This window comes from Pimephales promelas, chromosome 4 (assembly GCF_988280905.1).
Source record: "Pimephales promelas chromosome 4, fPimPro1.hap1.1, whole genome shotgun sequence".
Lineage (NCBI taxonomy): Eukaryota > Metazoa > Chordata > Actinopteri > Cypriniformes > Leuciscidae > Pimephales > Pimephales promelas.
The window spans coordinates 38,022,485-38,044,854 of NC_142772.1; the positions used below are offsets into that span (position 1 = coordinate 38,022,485).

General features: G+C 36.8%; 1 protein-coding gene across 1 annotated transcript; it reads right to left on the minus strand.

Annotated features, from left to right (window-relative positions):
• Positions 1-22: 22 nt before the first annotated feature.
• mtnr1c (melatonin receptor 1C) lies at positions 23-21,650 on the minus strand. The gene is made up of 2 exons (XM_039658362.2): positions 20,928-21,650; positions 23-2,324 (listed from the first exon to the last, which is right to left on the minus strand). The coding sequence occupies exons 1-2, from the start codon at positions 21,121-21,123 to the stop codon at positions 1,435-1,437; spliced, it is 1,086 nt and encodes a 361-aa protein (XP_039514296.2). The 5' UTR covers positions 21,124-21,650; the 3' UTR covers positions 23-1,434.
• Between the last annotated feature and the right edge of the window lie 720 nt (positions 21,651-22,370).

Consider the following 22,370-nt stretch of genomic DNA (forward strand, 5'->3'; position numbering starts at 1 on the left):
TTTTCCTTTTTTATTACTGCAAAAAAAAAAAAAAAAAAATATATATATATATATATATATTTTCAGTCCATAACTTGGAGACGCACCTGATATGTAAATCATCCATATACAAAGACTTTACAAAGGAATTTACTCACAGAGCATCAAAACATATTTTTTCAGTGTCAGTTGCCATGGTATCAGCCAATCTATAGGAACTCAAGAGCAGACAGACTCGACAGTCTGCAGTCTTATTTTCTCTGTTTTTTAGCTCAAGTCTGCTCAAATAAAAACACAAAAAGGCTGACAACCACTCCATTTATTAAAGAATGTTCATTCTACAAGGAATACCATTATCATCTCATAGCCTCCACACAGACTTCTGTAGAATAGATATATGGTACGATGGTGCTAAATTGCCACCTAATGTAGATTTTGTCCCTTGACAAACACCTTTGTATAGCTCAGTTGAGGTTTAAAAAAATATTCCTATTCAGTAATTTTGTTGAATTTTTATTAATTAATGCTTTTGTACTGAGAGTGTACTACCAAATAAATCATGATCATAACCTTTATCTCCATAGTGAAATTACAGATGGATAGACAGTGATTCTTTTTGACATTTTGATATCCATGGAAACAAATTTTAGTGTGTTGTAAATAAATAGTGCTCATAAATGGCTTTTGTCTGTTGAGATAATCAATTTCTCACTTGAAACTTGGACAAGAGACTTAGACCCAGAAACAGTATTCTATTCACAACTTTGCAAGCATGGTCATTATTATGCAAAATATATTACATTATAAGTTGATACTTGTTCAAAATTCCTTCAACAAAGTTTGTACCATATTATTTATCCAAAAACATAAATTAATTCAATAAATATTCCTTTCATTAACAAAAAAACAACAACAACAACAACATGCAAATTGGATTTAAAAGATTCTGAAATATTCTTACTCAGAAGATATAATTTAATATGGCTTAACAGTGAAAATAAATAATATTTTATAAATATATATATATGATTACCCAACATAATAGTCAGCCAGCTTATTATTAGTTCAATTAATGTGCCTGTATAGCAATAGGGACACTTTCACCCCAAATACTATTCTTATATATATATATATATATTCATTTGACCCAACCCAGTTTAATATCTTTTGGATTGAATTGTATTATTTTAGCTATATAACCCTATATAACATTTTAAAAACCTTAAATATTAGATAAACCTAGTTCAGAATTGACTTTGTGTTTCTGCACACGACCACATCAAGAATAATCCCAAATTTCACAGTGTTTCATGAACCGCAGATGATTAGAAAAGTGCTGTGGGGATTTTTTCTGCAATCTGGGAGAATAAAAACATATGCGCATTTTACCCATGTCCACCTCTTGGCCTGTTGTACCCTTATATTGTGGTTGTTAGGTAAATGGGGAGTGATCTACTAGAAAAGAGTATGTGTTTCTCTGCCCTTATACATGTTGGTCTCTTTCACGTTATTATTAGTTCCCGCCGGTGAATGTTTACTCTTCATGGCTTCAGTGTTGCACCTGGAGCTTTCAATGAACAGCGCTCTAGGGGTGCAGAGAGCACGGAGAATCTGTTTGTACTCTTGCCTAAAGTTCTGGTTAAGCAACCCGTAGACGACAGCATTCAGACAGCTGTTGAAATATGCCATAAAGTAGCTGGTAACAAACAGCCACTCAGGGACAATAGGCGCCACTCTTGCAGGGTTAACCGCCACGGCGAGTCCTATGAAGTTCAGGGGCGCCCAGCATACGGCGAACAGTACGAACACCACAAACATCGTCAGGAAATTCCTCATGTCAGCTGCTCTGGCTTTTGGATTGGGCCGGACACGACTTTTGACCCTAATCACCAATGTCCATATACGCAGGTAACAGAAAGAAACCACACCCAGCGGGAGAAGGAAGTGGATCAGAACAACACAGACTGTATAAGAGGAGCTTGCTGTCTGGGCGAAGGTGCAGGAGAAGATGCGTGGGTCGTATTTTAGGGAACCCACAAGGAAGTTGGGCACGGTGGCCAAAGCGGTTAGCATCCAGGTGAGCAGCAGGTACAGGCAGGTGTTCCTGCGCGAATACAGTCGGTCGTAGCGAAGACTGTGGCAGATGTAGCAGTAGCGGTTGATGCCGATGGCCGTGATGTTGAAGACCGAACCGATCACGCTCAGTCCCATTACAAAGCCACTCAGCTGGCAGTGCAGGGAGCCCATTGTCCAGCCATTGTGGAAGATAGCGAACAGAGCCAAGGGGTAGGGGTACAGCGCCACCACCAGGTCAGCAACAGAAAGACTCACCACAAAGATGTTACCTATGCGAGAGAGAAAAAGAGAGTGACATATTTTTGTATTTAAATGTTTACATATATTTAATTATCTAATTTATTTGAACTAATTGCACAGGGCAACTGGACAACCCAAACACAACAGTAAAGTAAAGTAAATAAATGATTAATTCACCCAAAAATAAAACTATTTGCCATTACTTGCATAAAAAAGGTATAGTGAAAGTCATTGCAGTCCAAATAACATTGGACCCAGTTGACCTCCATTTTATGGAAAAATAATAAATGAATAAATATCTTAGAAGAAAGAAACTATAAACCATATGACAACAATGGGACAAAGTAAATAAGTCTTACTTAAATGAAAGTTCATCATCATTTACTCATCCCTACTGTATATGTATGACAGAATTTTCATTGTATTATATTTGAATGCCAGTGGACAACATGGACCCCACTGACTTTTTTCTTTTTTGGGTGAACTGTTCAATATTCACAATATTGAGAGTGTTGCTAGTAGATGCCCCCCCCCCCCCCCCCCCGTATCTATTTGTATCATGAGGTGCATCACATGAGCTCCAATCTCTTCACTGTCATTGGTAGTCATATTATGTCATTGTACATTTGCATAGAGTTGAACTCTGCTCAACTTTGTTGCATCGCCAACGGTCTCTGTTGCTCATGTCACCTCAAATCACCAACTCTCATTGAAAATGAATGACTTCCGGTTGCTTTGTCGCTGCAAATCCCTGTCAGTGTGAATGCCCTTCAGGGGACCACAAGGTCTGCAGTGCACAGGATGCCTTTGCCAGCTACTATGAGGGACAAAGAGTAAATGTGTCACCAAACCATTATTAAAAAATGTTACTATTACCCTATTACAATTTAATTTTGTATCCTTCTAAATTTTATTGATTTTGTTTACTTGTCTATTTATCCTTGTTATTATGTTGTAATGTTATTATTTCATTTTACTTTGCATTTAAATTTATTTTATTTAGACAGATACTTTACTAAAGGAAATTAAGGTGCAAATGCAGCCAGGCAAAACATATACAGAGCCCCAAAAGGAAAAAATATGAAAAAATATGAGATGGGAGGAAAAAATACATTTCAATGCTTTTGCGTTCCCCCGAGAAACTGCATCTGCTTGCAAAATGTTTGTGTTCCCTCAAGAAACTTTGTGTTCGGAAAGTTTCTCAAGGGGGACAAAAAACCTTTGTGAGCAAACACAAAAGCATTAGAATATTTTATTTCCTCCCATGAGCTCATATTTTGCCCCATGCAACATGTCCCTTTTGTTGCTCCTTAAAATTTCACCACATATTATAAAGTAAATAACAACATTTTTACATTTTATTAATTAAAAGCTAAGCAGATTATGAGTTGCCAATAAAGAAAGAATAATAGTAGACTTAATAATAGACTTTTCTTGCTCTGTGATATCAACAAATGTTTGTTTGAAAACATTTATCTGTGTTTGAGTGTGTATGTGAAAGATAGAGAGAGAGAGTCAGAACTGTGTGGAACGACAGAATATAGACACCAATATGTAATTCATAACTCGATTAGGGAGGAGCTGTAATAACTATCATCCCTGCAGGCTAACATTATTAAGTCTCCTCGCACTATTTAGGTGAGAGAGGATGCTGGCGCAGTTGACTGCTGCTTCTCAACCCATGCATTTTAGTTTTCATTTAATCAAATAATTTATTTTTATTTCATTTTCCAGTTTAGTTAAATTTTGTTTAATGTAATATGACTGGTGGTTTGGTATCCATTTCTTCTGGCCCTGTGTGTATCAACGATGATATGAGCTTGAGGTTGTGTGTGGATTCGTTGTCGGCCTGGTGGTCCACTTGGGTATCGCTGAATGACATTTGCTACTCTACGTCAAGAATTCTACTTGGAAGGTCAAATGGTGGAATTAGCAGTTACAAATATCTTAAGCTTATCATTGATAATAATTTGTGTTTTGATACTCATGTTGAGGCAGTATGCAAAAAAAGTCCATCTTCAGAGACTCAATAGGATATCAGTAGGACTCTGACTTTTCCATATGCAGTTGGAATGGTCATGTAAACTACAAAATTCATTGATTAACATTATCAACCAAGGTAGTAAGATTATTTGCATTAAGCAGATTGGGTTGTCAAATAGCTTTGAACAGTTTGTCTCACAGAAAGATAGAGCTGAAAGATGTGTTATTCCCACTGTTGTAAGGCTTTTAAACGTATGGGCTAATCTGTCAGAATGTTGTGTTTTTGTTTGTGTGTTTTGTATAATATGGTTACAAATTTTATGCAGCACCAAAAATCACCCTTTGGGGTTATAATAAACTTTGAATATTGGATATCAGTATGCTGATTTCTTTTTTCTATTTGTCATTCTTGTCTACGTTAATTTGATTTTGTGAAATATGAAACCAAGGCTCTGGAACTGCAACATTATAAGGTACTCTTTTTCGGAATTTCTTTTACTGGGTCATTATTTGTCTCCTATCATATTTATTCAAGAAGTTTATGCTCACTTCAATATCCTCAGTCTTCAGGAATGCAACTTTCAAAATCAGTTTCACTCAGTTGAATCCACCGTTCAATGAACAAGGTTGAGGCGTTCCTCTATGATATAATTCTGGATAACAAGTTGACTTCTTTCTTGACTTTATTGGCATCATCCAAATGACCATTTAAATCCTATCTCACTGTTCATTTCCAGTTTGGGATAAAATAAATCGGAACCAACATTGGTATAGCAGGGTGTCCCACAGGGTTCTCTGTTAGGGCCCATTTTGTTTCACATATGTTGCCCTGATATCTACTATGTCAGCGCACCCTGACCTTAACTCTACAATTACAGTTCTTACAAATTGTTTGGATTAAATAAAAGCATGGATGCAAGAACACTGTACATTGTACAACATCGTACAGTATGAGGCCACAACGTTGCACAGCTTCTGGTTGCAGATTACGGTTGCAGATCTTTGACCATCCCATGTGGCAGACGGCACGTATAGCGGTCCATAGAAACAGCCTCTAATGAGGCTGAGGCTACATCAATGTATGAATGTATCTATAGTTAAGAAGCATCTTTTTAAATCTGCTTATTGTCTTTGAGTGTTTTTTCTTACATTTGTTTGTTTGTATTCTCTTTTTTTACTTGTTTTTTATTGTTTTACTGTTTTTATTATTATTAGTCTATGTGGTGTAGCACTTTGGGTTTGAAAAAATTTCAATATAAATAAAATGTAAAGGTTTAGTTTAGGGCCCAATTCTAACTATTAAATTGCTTTTTAGCATGCAAATTACTAGGATGTTGGCTGTATTAGTACTTATAAAGGATATATACTCTATTCTGCATGTCCATATTCTACATCCCTAATCCAATACCTAAACGTAACTATTAATAAACGGCAATTAAGATTACTGTGGTAAAAGTCTAAGTTAATAGTTTAGATAGTAAGAACTTGACCCTAAATTAAAGTTTGACCAAAATTATTATTATTGCACTCTATAGATAAAGAGAATAAAAGCTGTCTTTAAAAGCAGAGTAATTCAGTCTCAAAAGTAAAATGGCCAGACACATCCATCTTCTCTTAAAATGACCTCATTGTGTCTTTGCAAAAATGCATTTCTTATTGAGTTGCTTTCAAAAAGAACAAACATTTACAAATCTTTTGCTGAATTCAAATGCAGCTCATTTCCGCAGTTCCAATTATTCTTTGACTCTTCGCAATACTTGACTCAATCAGGTCACATTTGTTTTGCTCATTCATGAACCCTCAATGATTGGTTCCCTTCATCACAGTCCAAATTGAACCAAAGGAGCTGAAAAGATTATGTGCCAGGAAAACTTGATAGCTCATGAAGGTTGCATTCATGAGTGAAACAGATTCAAGCAAACTGATATTAACAATGATGTTGTCCACTTATATGCAACGTATTATGAAGTGATTAGACTGGGTAACATTTTTTTTTAAAATATACTATTTTTGTATTAAATATATATATATACAGTATATATATATATATATATATATATATATATATATAAATGTATTATAATAAAAAGCAAATTTTTAAGTCTCTGGTATTCTGTCTCCTATAAAATGCTGGAGTAAAACATTTATGCCTCCTTCCCATTTGAACTACTTCCTTGGAGGTCAGTGATTCCATTGATGTCTCTCCATTTTTACCCCAACCAAAAAAGAAACAAGATTCAGTTACAGATTATGTCTGCTTGGTGAGCACAATCACACACAGACACAAAAATGGATTTTAGACAGCCCCAAATCTGCCCCTTTCTCACCATGTCACCTTTAGCATCAAGCATGATTTATCCTTCCATTTCAGTTAAATCTATAGTGCCATTTTGACTAGTGTCTCAGCCTGCCAAACATTTGTCAACTCAAAACCACAGCTGACATGAAGTGTGCTTTGACAAGACCACCATCTCCTGCCATCAGTCTACCACAAGTCCAATAACCTGAAGCATCAAACACAGGACGACAAACAGCCAGGGCCATCTCATCTCTCTGTGCTGAAATCATCCACACTATTCATGGCGAAGTGTGCAGAATTCATAATTATAAAATCTATATTGATATAATTGATACTTGCATATAAATATCAAATCTATGTGTTGTGTTAAACTATTTATTTAATTAACTGAAGATGTATCATAAGCTCTAGTAATGAAACTAAAAAAACAAACCAAGTTAGCAAATACACTGTAAAAAAATCTCTTATGTACCCCTTTTTAATGTCTTACATCTTGAAAACAACCAGTTTAATGACTACAATTTAAATACAACTTTAAATACAATGTTACTATATAATTACTCATTTTAACCTTAGAAATTACAATAAGTCTGATTCACTATTCGTAATTATACACATATTTGTGCGTAAAATAATTCATGCATGAAATTGGTCATTGAACAGAAGATTGCAAACACAGGTAAAATACAAATGAGTTTATGAGTTTATTCCCCTTTGAGTTTATTGAATGACACACAGGTGATTGGCAGATGAGTCTCTTGATTGCAGACGGTTCTGGTGATACTCGCATGTGAATGAATGTCTTGTTGCAGGTAGAGAAGAGAAGTGGCAGGTGGGCTGAAGACTAGCAGACGATGACAAGACAGTTCGACTTAATCCACGGATAGGTAATCAGGTAGAGTTCAGAGTCAAACAACGAGACCCTGGGATGTGGTCGTAGATGGTGAATGCTTAAATGGAGAGCAGCAGATGAACGATGAGAGTGAATGAATGATGGCAGGTGTGGATGATTGTGAAGTGTGTGCAGGTGTGAGCCGGGAGGGATTATGGGAAATGAAGTGCAGTGGCGAAAGGACTGGTGAATTGTGACAAAATCATAATCCATTAATTTCTTTCAAACTAAAACCACATATTTTTTTACATAAATGTAAAAACAAAAAAAGCATTCTCCCGGTAGACTTATTATTTTATTATATATATATATATATATATATATATATATATATATTACTAGAAATTAATTAACAGTGAGTGGCTATTTTCTAAAGTAGCCTAGTAATTTTTTTTTGAGTAACAATGAATTAAATGATTATGCAAATTACTTACTGCATCCACAAGCTCCTCCATTTAGAAATATGTAGATTTATTGTTAAAACTAACCTGTTTAAATTTTGCTCACAAACTTTTTATCCACACATAAATATGTAAATTTTACAACATTGTGAATTGGGGTTAAATTATGATCAGAAGTATCATAATAATCATCATATATTAATATCAGCAATATTAGATCAAAAAGAAAATGCTAGCACCTTGCTCTACTCTAATAAGAATCCTGATTGATAGGTTAATTTTTATGTAACTCAGCTGATCAAATGTAAGCAATTTTGTACAATTGGACATAATGTCAAGATATCTTTTCGGCTGAAACACAAATGCCTCAGTGATCTGATTCTCTCCAGCAGCTCATCACTGAAACCCGAGCAAAATCTAAGCTCAAGTCGGACCTTAGGCTCCATAAAGCAGTTTTTGACATCTTTCTTAGTCTGTGGAAATGGATCCTCTGGCAACAGAGTCAAAATGGTCAGGGAATTGCGCACAGGTCACTGCGGGTTCTTTGCACTGACATTTACAATGACATTTATATGGAGAGTCAGTGCTGTTGGCGGCGGACAAAGTTTCTGAGCGGGAAAGTATTTTGGACAAAACCTAAAAAAAAAAAGGAATCTCTTGCTTTTTCGGAGTCTTTTAAGTCTTTTGTTTTTGGGGTCTACTTAAGTTTCATGCTTATATATATATATATATATTATAAAAATAATATTGTTCATTATCTCTCACGCTCTGTTTAATTCCAGTTTCTATGAAGCCCCTCCTTCTAAAAAGCGCAATGTGCTCTTATTAGACGACTTGACTGTGTTGTGATTGCTCAACTACTTTGAGTGTCTTTCAGAAATTTTACCCCTTACTGTGACCGCGAGATTCAACACACTACTAACACAACTCAACCAGGCCTTGGAATTTTTTTTGTGTAAAAGAGGAATATTGTGACGTGTACGTTCCTGGAATAAAACTCAAGACTACAATCGAGGCTTTTCAGGGAGTTCAGAAACTGCACAAACAGCAACATAACACATGGAAGTACCTAAATACGTAAAGAACAAAAAATACAAGACATAAAAGATGTAATGTGTCATTTAAACACAAAGAAGCATATTTGCATAGTTTTCCTCTATCTTTATAGTTGAGGTTCAGATGACTTTGAGTTGCGGTCGGTCACTTAGTATCAGAATGAACCTACACAGCTGTCAGAGGATCAAAGTCACATGACCCAAAGTTAGAGTATAAAATATTGAAGGAACTGTACTTCAACATCTAATAACACCATGGTTTATGAGAGATAAGAAGTGAATACTGAACCTTTCCTTTATCACTATCCTCCAGCTTTAATGCAGAAGGGTCTCCTCTTGTTTTTATTCCTCATCAAGGTTGAGGAGCATAAAAACAGTGTAATAATGACATGCTTGTTTTACGGAGACTCATATATCATGTTTGGGAAAGAAAGAGAGAGAGAAAAAGAACAGGATTTATTGTGCCTGTGGTTCAAATCAGGACAGTTCCTGGGACAGCCAGAGGATCTCAATAAATCCACATGATTATCCTGAACAGAACAGTTTAATTGGTTTCCTTTCTCACAACTTCTCATGACAAACTCTACACAAGGACAAATGTACAACCCTGAGCTGCATGTGTAAATGAGTCACATGGAGGACACATGGGAGATCTCAGCATAAAGCCTTTTCTTATGTTTCTTAACTCAACATTAAAAAAAGATTTAACTTTCTCAATAGGGTGTTACTGGGCATGACTCATCAGTGGATATAATTGGCTCCACCTTGATTTCCTTTACAGTTGACATCATTTAAGCCATAATTCCCAACCATATATGAAAAAATATTGGTTCGGAATTTGAAATAGCATAGGCTACTCTATTTCAGTCAAATCTTCAGGCTGTTTGGCAGAATGTATACAGATATCTACTAGGGCTGTATTCAACCAAAGAAATCCTTAGTCGACCAAAGTCGAGTCCTGCATAACGATTAGTCGACTAAAAAAAAAAAAAACGTGATGTTTTGATTAAACATTTTTTAAACAACTGTCATTGAGCATTTATAAAACAGCAACGAAAAAACATCACAAATAAATAAAACTATAATAATAATACAATTCTTTGAAAATTAAGTGATTTTTTAACTGCAAAAAGTCAAGAGCTCTGTTCTATAGTAACAGTCACAATCGCGCACCTGACCACATAATGAAAAATCCCAACAAAAGCTCTCGTTTATACAAGCTTTATATTCTTCTTTACTTTCAAAGCTATGGGTTAACTTTCGTCCTGACGATCAAGGCGTTTTAAACAACACACAAAAAAACCCCAAATAACTTAAAAACAATCCTAATAATAGGCTGTAGGACCGTGTATAGGTTTATTTTCGTTTTTTTTTGCATTATTTAGGCTATTTTCAAATGCGTCAAGTGTACAAATAAAAACAAAAACATTAAGAAAACACAATCTATTGAGTCAGCATGATATAGCCGTTAAAAGGCTGCTCACGTCTTTTGCGTGCTCAAGTTCGATTTCAAATGTAGGCGCGCGACTTGCGCGCTCATAATGGAGCAACGCGTCGCGATCGCCTCCCTCCACAGTCTTGTCGTCTTTGTTTTAAAATGCAGCCAGACAAAAGATTTAGATTTCCTGGACATGTCGACTAAAGCCAAAACAAGCAGCGTTCTAACTGAATGAATACAGCATCCCTTACCGAGCGCGAGCAGCAGCGCAGCCAGCCACAGGTGCGGTTCCCGAGTGTATTATCATGTGTGTGCGCTAAACTGTGGCGCAGTTACAAAAATAGCCTAAATTAAAGCATTTTAAAGTTGGGGACAAAGCATAGGCTAATTATATTTAGAATACAGTAATAAATAACTCTATATAAATGAATAAATATCAAGGAGTAAATCATTGAAAAATTCTTTCTATTGGTAAAAAACAAAATGCAACTGGTCGACCAATAAGAATATCAGTCGACCAAGACGGCATCGACCGATTAGTCAACTAAACGACTAAAGTTGACAGCCCTAATATCTACACTATTTTGGTATTAATAAAGAGGGTACAATGTTTGGCAAACACTTTTTGCCAGTGTTAAAGAATAGTGAAATAACACAGAAGCAACCTGGTTATGCGCAGATGGGGCAATGGACAGATGTTTTGCCAGCACAGGAGATCAAACTGACACCTAATTACCATAATGGCACCTCCACATTGTTCAATGTGTTGCCAAATTCTAAGGCCTTGTCCACATGGACACGGGCAGGCTACTTTTTTTTACGTGGTTCGGCCGTCCGTCCCTTCAGAAACACCGGTTATAGTGTTGTCCAGGGTATATAGTAATCCTTAAGTTAAATTTACTACTTTTTAATACCTTTTTTACTACCTTCAGAATTTGTTTTAAAACCATCACGACACTGAATTGCAAGTGTTAACCAGCAACCTTTCTATTACACAGATTTTGACATTTATAACATACAAAAACGAATAGATTTTAAAGCATGCATTCCATTTTTATGTTTAGTGGATTGCATTTGCGACCGAAGTGCATTAGCTCCCATCCAGTTGACATTGATGTTTTTTGACACACCAAACAATAGAGGGAATGCATTGACATCACTTTCCCACCGGTACAACCCCCCTCAACCTGACTGAGTGGCAAAAGATCTGCTGCGTGACTGGATTTAATAGGGGAAACTATTAAACGAAAATGCGACTAAAACTAACAATTTGATCAATTTAAACTAAATGTTGGACTCAATATAGTTGGACTCCTAACAACTTACTAAAGATCCAGTGATTCACGGATATTGACATGCAGCAGCAATCGTGTCACCTGACATTTATGTTTGCCTGATTTCAATAAAAGGGAAATAAAAGCAATATATAGATCTACATAGGCTAAAGCAAATTTGCCTGTGAACGTTTTATAAATACAATATAGGTAGGTCTAAATCCGGGTGATCACTTATATCAGGGTTATATAGCCTCTATATATCGTCATATCGTCCAGCCACTGAATATGACGTCAGCATCAAACATAGACAGAGATGAAAGATCTTTGATTGTGCCCAGATAAGCTAAAGCCCATATTTATACGGACTAACGCAAACACAAAATAGGATACCTGATAGTCTGGAAAAAAAAATAGCTAGTTTTAAAAAAATAATACATCTCAGACTACATTTAACACTTTTAATGGCCTTAAATTTGACAATTTTGATTTATCACTTTTTAATACTTTTTAAAACCCCGCGGACACCCTGGTTGTCGTGTAGAGAGTAAAACCCATAGACAGTAAAAGAAATGTACACAGCGACCCCATAGACTTCAACTGAGAAAAGTGAAGTCAATTAGAAGCAATAACTTCCTGATGGCTGAGCGTACTGCGCAGGCTCAAACTGAGCTCGATGTCATAGATGTGACGTGAGCAACCTGTCTGACAGTTGTTCGTCTTCTAGTAGCTGTGCCAAGAGGAATCTGAATCATTCCCTTCTGAATCTTGCAGAGCCGGAGATCGAATTAGTATTAGCTGTCCATGAGCAGCAGCAGGAGCAACTTTATGACTCTCAAATACATGTGTAATGAAGTTTGTCTGGATATGGCGATATGATGGAAATAAACTGAGCTCATGGTTTTAACAGCAAAGAAGACTTGGACTTTCATTAATCTATCATGGTAATGTGCGTCAATCCCGGGAAAGCATCCCAGGGGCTTCAAGTTTGGGCTTGGCCTCTACAGTGTGTGATTGTGCACAGCAACATATTTACATGACCAAATACCGTCGGGCCTTGTCATACTGAAAGTACCTTCGCCTGCAGGGAAGGCACCTCCATATTATAAAACTTCATAAATGTGGAGGGCGAGGACCAGCCGGCCACTTCACAAATATCCTGGATGGGAAAACCAGATGACAATGCCCATGACGAAGCTATGCCCCTGGTCGAATGGGGCTTGACACCTATAGGGCAAACCTGACCAACCGAGGAATAAGCCATCGAAATGGCATCCACTATCCATCTAGACCAGGGTTTCTCAAACTTGGTCCTGGAGGGCCACTGTCCTGCAGAGTTTAGCTCCAACCCTGATCCAACATTAGTGTGAAGAACATTTGAATAATTTTAGGAAATTTTAGTGCTTTAGAAAGGTTCCATGGATATTATAGTTTCTTCATGGAACCAGATGCCATTGCCAATTAAGAACATTTATTTTTTTTAAGAATGTATATATACATGTATTTTTATACAATGTTATTTATACTTTATACATGTTATTAAGTGTGGTTCTGTCAGAAGTTTCCAAAAGTCAAAAGATTGGATTTGACCTTTCTCTAAATCTGGCTCTGAGGGGAAAAAGATAAGTAATCTGTGGTTCACTGTTGAGTTTCAGAGGAGACAATTTAAATGCAATTACTGTTACTTTCCCAAAGTATCTCTCTGAGCCAAAGTTATCAGTGAGGATGAGTTGGCTGATCTGCCTGTGTGTGCTGTCATAAATGTATTTAATGGATAGTCTGACTCAGCTTCTCTGGAGCATTTATGCTGGAATTAACTAATATTGAAATGTATTTTACATGCGTATTTTAATACACACAGATCAGACAGTCTATTATAACTTTGCACCTCATCTTTATATCTCACTCAGATGCCCATTATATGTGTAACATTAAAATCTGCCATCTATTGTGTGTTAAATTATTGGATAATAAATCTCATGAGATACTGGTGACTACCACCAGCCCCCAAAATTGCTCTGAAGACACACACACACACACACACACACACACACGCACACACACTCACACACACACACACACACACACACACACACACACACACACACACACACACACACACACACACACACACACACACACACACACACACACACGCACCTTAGATACGTAAGCACTAGGGTTATTTACACCCATATTGCCCCTACATCCCAGTATAATAAAAATAACTGAGTGGAGGCACAGAGAGAAAGAGATGAGAGAGGCATTAAGAAGTAAAGTGTAATGCCTTACAAGTTACATAACAAGTAGCATGTTGCTTATTTACGCCAGTCTTTCTATCTTTTAACCATAATTCAAACTAATAAACAAACAAATCTTTATTGACATATATTTCTAATAAATTTTTTATTTAAATCTGTTTATTTAAACCAGAACCAGAAAAAAGTAATGTAAAAGAATGAATACTTACCCAAATGTAAGAGTTCTTTAGAGTTCTTTCCTTAGAGTAATTCAGAATGAAATACATTGAATTTTTAGAACACTTCCCAAAACTAAGGAGGTTATTTGGTGCACAAATGTATGTATTTTATGTAAGTATTTTAAGCAGTGTGTTTGCACGTGTTTATGTGTATGCATGAACAAGTAAGAGAGGGAATATGTTCCCCTTCATTTCCATAAGTACTTAATGCTGAATTATTCCTGTATGCCAGCCAATCATATAAAACAGCCAAGCTCGGGAGCTCTGCCAACAGACGGATCAAACCCACTCCAGCTATCTAAACATCTTGATACTGCGATATTCAAAAGATTATGTTTACTCTTTTATTGTAAAAAAAAATGCAGTGAGGTATTCTATTGGCTGTTGAGCTTGTCTGGTAAACTGACAGTAAGTGCAGCAGGTCAGACAGTTGTGCCTGAGGCCGCAGCTTAAGCAAGAAAACATCACCAATGCCATCAAAGACTTTCAGAATCACTGTAACACCATCTCAACACTTCTCCATCTGCACACAAGCATTATAACTCAATTCAAACCCATTCATGTCAGAAAATGACCATATAAGAGCATTAACATGAACTATAGACACATACGCTGACGTTTGCTGTGTGTGTCTGCTTATTGTGTGAGGGAATGGTGGTGAGAACACACATTCTCATTAATTGAGTGTGTGTTTTGCTTAGACTGATATGCCTTTAACAGAATTTATGGTCCATCAAACTCAAAATTATAACTATTATGGAGTGCAAAAGGGGCTACCCGAATGCTAAGTAGCCATAATGTTCAGTTGCTAATGTGTTCTCCTCAGCAAGCAGCACAAAGTGAGGTTTATACCGAGGACACAGTTAACGACTAGCTGAGATCCATTGAGCTAATCAAGGTCTTCAGGATTACTAGAAACTTGAGTTGGAGCTGCACTGTAAAATCTAACATTGTTCTTACTAAGAATTTTATGTTAACTTTACTTAAAGTGCAATAATTTGTTGAACTTACTTAAAATTTCTTAGTAATCCGTACTGTTTGCATGTGTGCTTTCGTTACTCAGAAAAACCTTGTAAACATTACTTGACTGGTTTGAGTACCATTTTCAATTTGCATTCGCTCATTTTCCAGTCATCTTGAGTGTTATTGTCAATACACCTAAATATTTTTGGGAGAACATCAAAATTCTTTAGTTGACTTGTTGATTTCCCTTTCTCACCATTATTGTGATTGATGTTCCCTTTGGTTGCGCACTTGAAACTTAATTTATATTATGGTTCTCTTCCAATTGTTTGCAGTGATGCAACTTGAAATCATAATTATTTGATTTCAAAGGAAGTGAAGTAATTTATATATATATATACAAACAAACACACATACTTAAATTAATTAATAAATTATATATAACATAAATATATTTCATGTATAATAATGATCTTTTAACATTTTATTGCTAACGCTTATGGCATAAATCTTTAATTGGGTTGATATAATCCCTTTATATTTGTGACAATATCTTGCAATTTAGGTTGAGTCACACACAGACTTCAACATTCAGCATGCAAACCACAACAGTGGTAACATTTTAAAAAACTCATTTAATTAATTAGACATTACAATTTTATTTGCTGTCTCTTTTCAGTATAACCCCAATAACGATAGCAAATAAAATTGTAATAAAGCCAAAAATAGTAAAATAAAGCAATAAATTTATTCATGCCGCAATGCACTCTGGGAGTACACTTCCTCGGTTCACAGATACTGGAAAGTAAAATATCAAGTATAATATAGAAATTATTTTAAGTTACTGGAACTCTCTTGTAAGTGTACACTACTAAGCATGCACTTGTTAGGACTACACATTATTCCTATTTCACTTTACTCAATTTTTTGAGTGCAATCGGTTTGCATGCTTTTTTCAATTAAGGTGTACTAATTGGATTTTATAGTGTGGTTGAAGCTAAACTGTGCAGAGCTGTGGCCCTCCAGGAATTGAGTTTGAGATCACTGCTTTAAATGATAAACTTCTCTGTTTTAAGCATGTTGTTGTTGTGTAAACGTACCTTTAATCATGTTTTTAGCAAATTAACACACCTAAACCAGCTAATTAAGGTGTTCAGGGTTACTTGAAAATTAATTACAGACAGTTGTAGCATACTGGAGCAGGTTGGAATGGAGTCTGTGGAAGGTAGCGCTAGCTGGCTACTCTTGATTCAGTGTTTGGTTGAATTCCAATGTAGAGAATTCATACACTGCCAATGCCGAACTTCCCTCAATGTCAGTATGCATTGCCACAATGAGAATAGTTTATTGCCTCTCCTCTGAAAGCCATCTGTTCATCAGCAGCCCTGAGTGTGTGCCACTGCCAAACACTGCTGCAATTTCAGGTGAGGTGTAATGGACCAACTGCAGAGGCTAGGATGCTGCTAATGGAGACACTGAAATGCAGCAGTGAGCATTTTCAGTAGAGACCTTTTTCAAAAACATTACATTTTTACCAATCCTAACCTTTTGAACGGCAGTGTACTTTTGTTTATATGTACACTGGTTTTATGTTGCTTGGATGCTTGGCTTTGGGAGATCTAATTTGTGCAAGAATCTCCTGAACAGTGTGAGGGAACGCCAACTGAAGCTGGAGATTAAGAAGCTATCAATCTCCACTCCGTTCTAAAGATGGGACAGAAGACGGGGGCAAGGGAGTATTGATTAAACCCAAATCATGCTGCCAGAACCCGCACAGCACCCATAAGCAAACCCGACGGCTCTGAGCTGTGAGGAAAACAAAAGAGGAAGGGGCTTAAGTTTACTCGTGAAAATATTCGAAGTAACAGATCACATATATTAGTCCATATTTATTTTGTTTTTTTCTTTAGATTTGACTAAACTTGTATTTACTGGACTATAATATAAAATTACTAAAATGTAATATAGATATAAAAATGTATGAATGACATTTATAAAATGTAGATGAAAAAAATTATATAGATCAGAACGTATTTAAATGTGCTCTAAGCGATGTTGGGTGTCGTCACTTCTTGTTGACGTTCGAAGTATTGTCAAACAAAATGGAGGCTAGACCCTCCTCCCCTTTCCTTGCGTTGGTTAGGCGAACATGAATGTCCATTTAGAAAAACGAAAAAATTGATTTCCCCACCTGTCCATTAGCTAGAATTAGCTAGTAATAATTACGTTACATTGTTACAATGTAGTTGACTGACTGTCCTTTCAACTTTTGACAATGTGACTGAAGTATTTCTTTAATAGCGCGTGACAGTTATAGCAATGAGACGTATCATCTCTCCTTGGCCTGTTATATTGAAAATTTATGTTTTACAATTTGCAGTGTGACGTTATTCATTGCTACATTATGGCTCATCATAGACTAGCTAACCACAAAGCTAGCTAATGCCACTATCATCAGTCTGTTCTGTTGTGACAATAAAAGAAACAAGTTTCTTTTTAAAATGCATTATCATATTATTTTAGTTAAAACTCATAAATAACTACAAATAACTAATCTTAGGGAAATCTGTTAATGTTTTCTTGCATGTTTCTGAAAAAATAAATAAATAAATATCGGCCGATATATCGGAATATCGGATTTTAAAACCAACAAATATTTGTATCGGTATCGGCCTTCAAAATCCTTTATCGGTCGGGCTCTACTAGAAAAATTATTTTTCTCAGTCTCACGTATCTAGTAATTGTATCTTCAACATACAGCCTGCAGTAGAAAATGAAGACCTGTAAAATGAGTTGTTTGCTGACATTCTTCTGTTGAATGAGTCGATCATGCCTTGGGTTACATTTCCCTGACACTTCTTTACACATCAAAAACTTGACGTTATTATGTCTTTTAACATCTTATAGGATATTTTTTTTTGTTGCACAACACAAAAAGACAGCCATGTTTTGCTGGTGCCTTATGTAAGTCTGGGGGAAAGGTGCATCAAAACAGGGCACACGAAGAAAATCATGTTAACTGTTTTGATATAATGCCATAGCCTACTATGACCAATCCTGTTTCCAATATTGCAATTAACAACCTCTATCAACTGAAAAATATATGATTCATGCTAAACTGACAACAGCAGCTGGGACCAATAGACTTATATTCATATTTCAACTCAAGAGTAGTGTTAAGGTCAGCTTTAGATGAACGAAATGTTTGTTCTAAAGATGGAAGTGTGGATTCTATCTCAGCCAGGCGCTTAAGCTTCTCCCACCTCGACGAGGATTCATATGCAATAATATGACCTCTTAACACTACTTTACATGTTTCCCACAAACAAGAATCTGAAACAGAGAATATAATTCTAACTTCCCTCTTCATGATTCTCCTCCACACCCCACTTCATGTATACGCGCACTGACCCCCCCAAACCCCACCCCCAAATCCTTCTTGTTGGTCATTGGCTGGAACACTGTTTGTTATGTTTTCATGGTGCGGGTTAGCCCAGTTTGTTTTTGTTGCCGTTTGTGGAGCCTGGGGCCGTGTTTTTACACTGTGTTCAGGGGACAGGCAGCTAGCGGATAGTGAGGAGGTGTTTGCTGTATGTGACAAAACATGCTTTGGCCTAGAAAATGCGTGATATCGCTCAATGCACATTTAATACTGTGTGGTAATTTGTACCTATTGCATGATTCATTTGAAATGAATTGTATTGTTTTGTCACTTGAACACAAGAGATCCTTCCTGTTGGACGTCTCCTGCTGAGCTCATGTAGTCAACAACATTTTGGCCATTTTATCAAAATACAGACAAAATGCATTTAATACTAATAATAGTATTTTACTTTTTTGCCAATTACCGTGACATTTTATGGTTAAATGAACTGCTTTTTCCAGTGCACATAATTATCATTCTAAACTACAACATACTGTCAACAAGTAATACTGAAAAATAGAATTAAATGAGCACAACTGCCCATTCACATTTAGTTAAAATGCTATTGAGAATAAATTTCCCCAACAACCTTTTCTTCAAACAAACACAAACATCATGCCTTAGTAGTGGCATGATCAGCACAAAAAGCCAACAACACATAATATAAAGAGCCAGTGTAATGTCTTCATCACTGTCTCTGTCCCCATGGTTTCCTGTCTCTCTCCATTTGTCCTGTGCTTAAAGGCATTAAAAGTCCATAAATAGAAAAAAAAAAGAGAGAGAAAGCACTAAATTGGCACTGGCAGGTTGCATGTCTCTTTTTTTCCCACAGCATTCCCATCGTCACACACACATGATTCTGATATAACAGAGTTTTCCAGAACCTAACGAGATGGACTCAAGCAGTATAGGTGCGAACACTGATCATGCGTGTAAGTGTGTACAATGTGCATGTGTGTTTGGAGCGAAGCGTCTTGTGTTCGTCCATCCAGCAATGCTGGATTTCCATTCTTTAAGCAAACATGCAGTGTTTTAACTTCTACTTCTAGCTCAGGGCAGGCTGGGAAAAAGCCGCATGATCTGAGGCAGTGAGAATGCGACACGCTGTCTAAACAGTTAGGAGCAGCTGCAGAGATCGGACTGTCTGATGACAGGAATATGCAAGGAGAACAACACCATCCACACTCCATGCTTTTCTCATTATGATTGACGTGCATCTCATGTGAAACCCAACATGGATAACTAAAAACTCTTTTCAAATCAACTGCCAGAGCTCTTTAAACATGTGTTAACACCACACTGTGGTCTGATCTGATGACAGCACTTCAGCTCTGATGGAATGGATCACACAGATGTCTTCTGTTTGCCCTTCTGAGATTATGGTCATTAACAGCCATGTGCTGCCCAATCATGTTAAATAACTATAGCAGTGAAATCTATAGACATATACCCCTCTCAAGCGGAGCTATGTTCTCTCACTCTCACCTGTATAAGATTACAAGCAAAGAAAGAAAGAAATCAGATAATGTAGCAACCTAGCGACAGGTCCTTTAACAGATGTACAAAGAGATAAGAAAGATGAGAACAACAAATTGACTAAGTCAAGTAATCAAATTTGGGACACTAACCATTGGGATTTTCAGATTTTCCACCAGTGAAGCATGCAAGATGCTCTCTGGAGTATTTTCAAATCATGCTGGTTAACATGGATCATCAGCTTTTTCAAATTAATTCACTCTTATTGTTATATTGCTGAACATATCATTTGCAATTAAAAAATGTAATAAATTAGAAAAATAATTTTCACTAGAGCCCAATAAAAGTCTCATGTATCTAGTAATTGTTTCTTCAACATACAGCCTGCAGTAGAAAATGAAGACCTGTAAAATGAGTTGTTTGCTGACATTCTTCTGTTGAATGAGTCGATCATGCCTATTGGGTTACATTTTCCTGACACTTCTTTACATCAAAAACTTGACGTTATTATGGCATTCAACATCTTATAAGCTATTTTGTTTTGTTGCACATACAACACAAAAAGACAGCAATGTTTTGCTGGTGCCTCTTATGTAAGTCTGGGGAAAAGGTGCATCAAAACAGGGTACACAAAGAAAATCAATGCTAACAATTTTTTTGATATAATGCCAAAGCCTACTATGACCAATCCTGTTTCCAATATTGCAATGAACCTCTATCAACTGAAAAACGATATGATTCATGCCAAACTGACAACAGCAGCTGGGAACAACTTCAGCCAACACACACACAAAAAAACAATCCTGCTTTAACTTACATAAGTGTATTATGCATGCTATAGCCTACACAACAAAAACAAACTCAGCAAAACAAAAAAGAGAAGTATCTTCTATAAAAGCTTATCATATAATGTTTGGTATTTGCCTGACATTGCAGAGTTCTTCACACCTGCATTCCTCAGTTTCTTGTTCCTGTACACGGACAGGATGACCAGTAGATTTCCAAGGATATCAGCCACGGTAGTGAAGATCAGCACGCCGGCGAGGGTGGCCGCTACACCGGGAGACGTGTTCCTGGCGGGGAGGCTGGTGTTTCCCCGGGATAAACTATCCAGACAGCTCAAGTTCGCCTTCATCATCGCCATTCTTAGGGACCGGTGTAATGCCACATTAAAGTTTTTTTTACATTGAACCACTCTTCAAGAGAAAAAAAAGTTGGCGCGAACAGGTATTCTCGTACACGTTCCCGAAAATATTTTCCCAATCCATTCCACTTATAAAATATCACTGAGGACTTAAGAACCGAATGTAATGTAAAATCCCTTTTTTAACTTCCATCGCGCGGTAGGCTAAATGTCACAGAAGAATCCCTGTGAATTTCCCAGAAGCTCCCATTCAATTCTATTGCATGTTTGGTCGTCGGTGCATTGTAAGCACCACATATCTGGATTGTCAACTCGAATCACAGTGACTCAAACACACTCCGGGCTGTTGCTCAGACGCAACACACATCACGGCACACAGACATCAACGACGGTCTGCGTCGCATCACCGGCGCCCGGAGCCTCCAGTCTCAGTCAGTTGTTCAGAGTCAGTGTGAGCAGCGATTAGCGTAACGAGTTGTGGATTCAGTCCAGACCTCCTCCGTTAAACCAGAGTGTGGAGGTTTATAAATAGGTGATTTTAATATGCATAACTACTATGTCAGCTACTGTAATAATGTATATTTAATAGCCTACACACGCGCACACATACACACACACACACACACACACACACACACACACACACACACACACACACACACACACACACACACACACACACCACACACACATAGTGAAACAAATAAATAAATGTTTGGTTAACCAGAAAAGGTAGGCTAATTTATGGAAGCTAGCTTCCATACTAATTAACAATAGTCTCAGGGCGCATATTTCCATGCGAACTAAAGGCGCAACTGTTGGCTTGAAGAAGTAACTATAGCAACAGGATACCATTTCAGAGGATGTGTTGCACTTTATATTTGTCTCGTTATTTCCCTATAGCTTTTAATAAATCGGAAGTGTATTAAAAAAAAACACCTTACTACCTTATTGAAAAATAATGTGGATAAAGTGGTGGAGCTATGACCACTTTGTAGGCCAAATGCAGTCGCTGGAAGGTCTTCTTCAACCGACGACTTCAACGTCACCACACAGTCTTCAGTTTTTATCTTTGTCCTAGAAAGTTTGAGTTAGAATACAAGAGCAAAATTATAAGCATAACAAGGCTGTAAAAGTGGACTAATTTTAGGCTACTTGTTCAGCATGACATTTAGTGGTTGATTGGGGTCAGTTGATTGGGACATTTTTTCCAAGTTATGTCACTGGAAAGAAGTGTCCTGACTCCT